The 5005-nt window shown below is 27.8% G+C and overlaps 1 protein-coding gene across 2 annotated transcripts; it reads left to right on the plus strand.

Annotated features, from left to right (window-relative positions):
* The first annotated feature begins 3368 nt into the window (after positions 1–3368).
* LOC111403567 (GTP-binding protein SAR1A-like) lies at positions 3369–4996 on the plus strand. 2 transcript variants are annotated; one of them, XM_023032121.1, is made up of 3 exons: positions 3369–3708; positions 3831–3962; positions 4913–4996. In XM_023032121.1, the coding sequence occupies exons 1-3, from the start codon at positions 3580–3582 to the stop codon at positions 4952–4954; spliced, it is 303 nt and encodes a 100-aa protein (XP_022887889.1). In that variant the 5' UTR covers positions 3369–3579; the 3' UTR covers positions 4955–4996. The 2 variants fall into 2 exon arrangements, with proteins under 2 accessions (XP_022887889.1, XP_022887888.1); XM_023032120.1 differs by lacking the exon at positions 4913–4996 and adding an exon at positions 4404–4879.
* The last annotated feature ends 9 nt before the right edge of the window (positions 4997–5005 follow it).

Below are 5005 nucleotides of genomic sequence, written 5' to 3' on the forward strand. Positions count from 1 at the left end.
AATTCTTAAATACTTTATTACTTTTAATAATATTATGTTATTGCTCCTAAAGAGTGTATATAGTTTTCAATATTTTAAAATACACATCTTGAATAATATATATCTCAGTGTGTTATTGAATAAACACAAATTAAACAACTCAATATTAGGTTGTAATTTTTAAAGGAATCTAATTTTTAATATTATTAATAATCAAGAAGAATATTAATTTATCGTTCTTGAAGAGCATGAATTAAATTTTAATATTCCAGAAGAATATTAACATATTACTCTTGAAGAAGCAATAATTAAAGTAATGTGTTCTTGAAGTAACATATGTTTCGAAGAATGCATCATTTTGAATTTATGTTTATCTATGAAAAAAATATATAACTAAATTCATGAAGACATTAAATAGTTTGACTACATAAATGATATTTGATTATATAAGGTTTAACCAAATTTTTCGAAATTAAATAATTGAATTATATCTTGTATTGAACCAAAAGTTTAATTTGACTTTATTATTTGGAATGGTTAGTTAAACCATTACCGGGTCAACAACAATGTGAAATTAAAAATTTTAATGGATATTCAATGAAGAATCCGAAGATTTTTCAATCTAATGAAATTTTATATGATGTTTGTTCTTTTTTTATGAAATTTTTTCATTAATTATCACTAGCTAAAATAGAAATTGAATTTCCTATATTTTTGAAAAATTAATTAGGGTGATAAATTGGGCTTCATCATCCTTCACGTTGATCATCTAAATATAGTTTGTATCTAATAAATTTGATACATATATTAGATGATTGCATGTTGTTCGTAACCTGAGATTTGCAAAATTACCGCTTAGATATTAAATTGTGAGCATAACTTTCAGATTATATAATCAAGATTGTGTTTTGTTGATGCTAATGAACATAAATCTCAACATTTTAATAAGTGCTAGTTGTGACATCGATAGATAATTCAATACTATTTGTTTGTTAAATGTTTTCAATTAATTTAATTGAAAATAAAGTAATTCCAACATCATAATTTTTCCTATTATAATTGGATTATGGTTAGAGCTTAATTTTTTCATAAAATTATTTTGATAGTGTAGCATATGTAAATATTGATTCACCACAATGCACCAAGATAAAAATAAAGAGCGTTGAGAATAAGTGTGGAATTTTAACTCTTATCCCAAATAAGTAATATTTTATAAAGCTAAAAAAATAATTGTCAATTTAATTGGATAATTCTCTCAGCATTGAGAGAGAGAATTAAGAAGTTGAAATGATGTGCAAATGTGTCATATTGTCTAAATATTCACAAAAGATCACTCGAACCAGAAGTTCGAAAGATAATTTATATAGATACATTTACTGAACAAAAAGATCGACAATATCTAATGCATTAATTTTAAATACTCCAATACGAATTGATGTTCTAGGAGGACAATTTGATAGCATTATATTTGATATATTTATGACACTCTTGAAGGATAATGGTATTTGATTCTAATACAAAAAATCTCCAAATGAAATTAAAGCAATTCACGAAGATGGTCTCATCAAGAAGGCATGTACTCTTTATGAGTATTTGGACATAACAAATTATAAAATCTCAAAAGAGGTTCAAATACTTGTTATATTGAAAATTGGGATATCTCAATAAATTATGTCATTACATAGAAAGAAATAAAATTGAAAAGAAAAAAACTATCTACAACACTTTTGCACATGATATACTATATCATATTATGAATAGCTAGGTGTCGAAATAAATTTGTCAAAATATATTGATCAAAGTGACGATTGGCCAAATAAAATACATGCAATCCTAAATTGAATCTACTAGAGAAACTTAAAGTTTTTGGATTTACAGTCTAAACACCTAAATGTGTATATTTATGAAATGTACGACTCTTTACATAAAAAATATAGTGAAGACTTGTGTAAATAGATAAGTTATCATCTAGTGGATATAATGTGTCTACCCTATTAGGGTGACAATGCATGAAATTTAATATGCATATAATAAATGTGATTATAGCCAACTTATCTTACATATAAATTTAATATTATTTTTGAAGTATAATTCAAGTGATATTATTATGAAGGTGAGTAAATATGTATTGTACTCTTTTTTCGTTGACCAATGTTTGTCTCATTGAATTTTCCTAACAAGATTTTTAATGAAATAATTTTTGTAGCATATTCAAAAGAATGATGTAATTTTTTCTTTTTTATTAGATTATAATTAATAAGGTTTTGAAAAATAATAAGTCATATTCTTCATGTAATGAATGTCTATAACATTCAAAACATTTACTCTCAAAATAATACGTTATATATATGAGACTCTCGGAGATATCAATAAAAGCTATTTCTGAAATCATCATGTTACTACGGTTATCAAAATATCCCTTATAACACGGTATTATTTGATGATTATGCAAGATAACATGAGACATATTTCACAAAAAAATTGTAATATTGAAGATATTGATGTTCGACATATGGATAACTTGATACAAAAATTTTTATTTATTGAATCCGGGGAGTAGCTGTATTCTTTTTCCTTCAATTGGGTTTTGAACCACTGAATTTTCTGAACAAGATTTTAATGAGACAATATTTTACTATTCCAAATTATTTGTACTCTTTTTTATTCATTAACATTTTTGTTCCATCGAATTTTTTGCTAAGTTTGACACCCATTTTTGTGAAAAAAATGAATTTTAGAATAATAGATTGATGAAAAATGTGTGGATGAATTTTTTTTGATTTACGTGTAATATTATTTTAATGAAAAATGTGTGATTGAAAAGAAAAGAGAGAAAAATACATTTTGAGAAAAATGAGAATCAAACAGAAAGAAGGTTTCAATGAAATAATTATTATGGAAATAATCATTAAATGAGAGTGTTGTAACAATAATGAAATAATTATTCACGATTTTTAGTCTCATCATAATATATAGATAAGTCATATCTAATATAGAAACTTTTAACTCTTATTTTAGACCCTAAAAATATATGCTATTGATTTTTAATAATATAAATAAGAACAATGCTATAAATAGAGATTTTTTCTATATAATTTGTACAGAAAGACAATTGTCTTTCTAAAATTGGCTATTGTCAAAAACAATTTTTGACCATAACAAATCACAGGAAGACGACTATCTTTCTGTACCAGTTCTGTTAATAAAAGTTTGTACTTGTAGATTATTTGTATAAACAATTTTATTAACTTTTATTCTCTCTTCTATTTTTTTCTTTTCGCAATATGTATCAAATTTTACTAGTAACAACTAACAGGACTAGGGACAATAACAAATATTCTACAAAGTTATGTCATTTTACTAAATTATTTTAGCAGAAGTTGAAAAATGGTTTTAGCCCAACTACTACGCAAAATATCTTAATTTTTTTCCTCCGATGAATTAATCCAAATGAACACGTGAACAATAAAATTCACACAATTTTATAGTTTCATTTTCACCAATTCACCATCCCCATCAAACCCCTCCCATTTCCTCTTTCCACGCCCGACCAGATCTATCGGATTTGCAATCAAATCCCAATCCAAATTTCCCACAAAAATGTTCCTCTTGGACTGGTTTTATGGGGTCTTGGCCTCCCTCGGACTGTGGCAAAAAGAGGCCAAGATCTTGTTTCTTGGCCTCGATAATGCTGGCAAGACCACCCTTCTTCACATGCTCAAGGACGAGGTGATTTTTTTTATGTTATTTCATTCATACTAATTGAAACACACGGAAATTATCTGTAAATGTTTTTATTTGAACATGGATCTTGATAGTTTGACTCGATTGAATTATTTGGGTTTTTGTAGAGATTAGTGCAGCATCAGCCAACGCAATATCCCACCTCGGAAGAGCTGAGTATTGGGAAAATTAAGTTTAAGGCGTTTGATTTGGGGGGTCATCAGATCGCTCGTAGAGTCTGGAAGGATTACTATGCCAAGGTAGATTAATTTATATAATTGTATTTTCTGTATTTTTTTTTATATATTCTGTTATTATTTTGCTTGGAGTTGTGATTATAGTGCTTTTATAGCTGGGTTTTAGTTTAGATTCCATTGAAGTTTGATTTGCTTTGGAAATATTATTCTGAGGAAAAGTGCTAAGAATAGTTATTGATTTTTCGCTCAAGTGGGTATGGATTTGCTCGATCTGGTTGTTGGTTTTTTGCAAATTTTTCGAGTGATCTAAATAAGGATTGTTGAAACTGTGTTTTCTGGATCATACATGGAGTGATTTCATAGTTGGAAAAGCATTGAGTCCATGAGATATTTAGTGGGACACGAAGATTTTTTTTATTGGAAAGGAGTGATGATTGCATTTGAGCATTTCTTTTGTTTACGATGTAAATTTGTGTAGAATATGACTATCTAACATGACATCAGGTTATTAGCTCAATGGCATTGAGCTTGGAGGTTTACGGTGTGCTTCTTTCACCACAGTAGTTTGAGCTTTATGCTAATTTCTAATTTTACAATCTGAGTTTGTCTCTGACTCATACTTTTCTGTTTACAAATCGAACTTATTATGCCTTTGCTGCGTAGATGGCATTTTCAGATAGTAAAATATAAGTTTAATGTTAAGGTAGGAAAAATCGGGCTGTGTGCTTTTTCAGTGCTCGTATCCAAATAGCATTGTATAAAACTTTCCTTTCCGATCTTGCAAATTTATATGCCACCATCTGAAATATCACTTGAAACAATTATATATATCCGGTCAATAAAACAAGGTGATTTTTCTCCAACATTGGCTGTTGGTCTATCTTTATGACTCCCTTCTTCTATGGTTTAATCTTGCATACGTTGTTCATTACCTTACTGACCAATATCCAACATATGAAGTGCATTCCATGTATATTGTGCTACAATTGGTTCTGAATGTATCAATTTTGCAGGAATATACATGTCTACATCATTTTAACCAAATGGTTTGGTGAATTATGAGGTGCACATGTTTGCAGATGTCAACCAATATAGAATATTATGCA

This window comes from Olea europaea, chromosome 11 (assembly GCF_002742605.1).
Source record: "Olea europaea var. sylvestris chromosome 11, O_europaea_v1, whole genome shotgun sequence".
NCBI lineage: Eukaryota > Viridiplantae > Streptophyta > Magnoliopsida > Lamiales > Oleaceae > Olea > Olea europaea.

Excerpts from the sequence above, each read along its gene's own strand:
- LOC111403567 (XM_023032120.1), top strand. The coding sequence starts at position 3,580 with ATGTTCCTCTTGGACTGGTTTTATGGGGTCTTGGCCTCCCTCGGACTG. Across the intron at positions 3,709-3,830 it reads TTCACATGCTCAAGGACGAG|AGATTAGTGCAGCATCAGCC; the intron begins GTGATTTTTTTT and ends GGGTTTTTGTAG. Across the intron at positions 3,963-4,403 it reads GGAAGGATTACTATGCCAAG|GTTATTAGCTCAATGGCATT; the intron begins GTAGATTAATTT and ends ACATGACATCAG.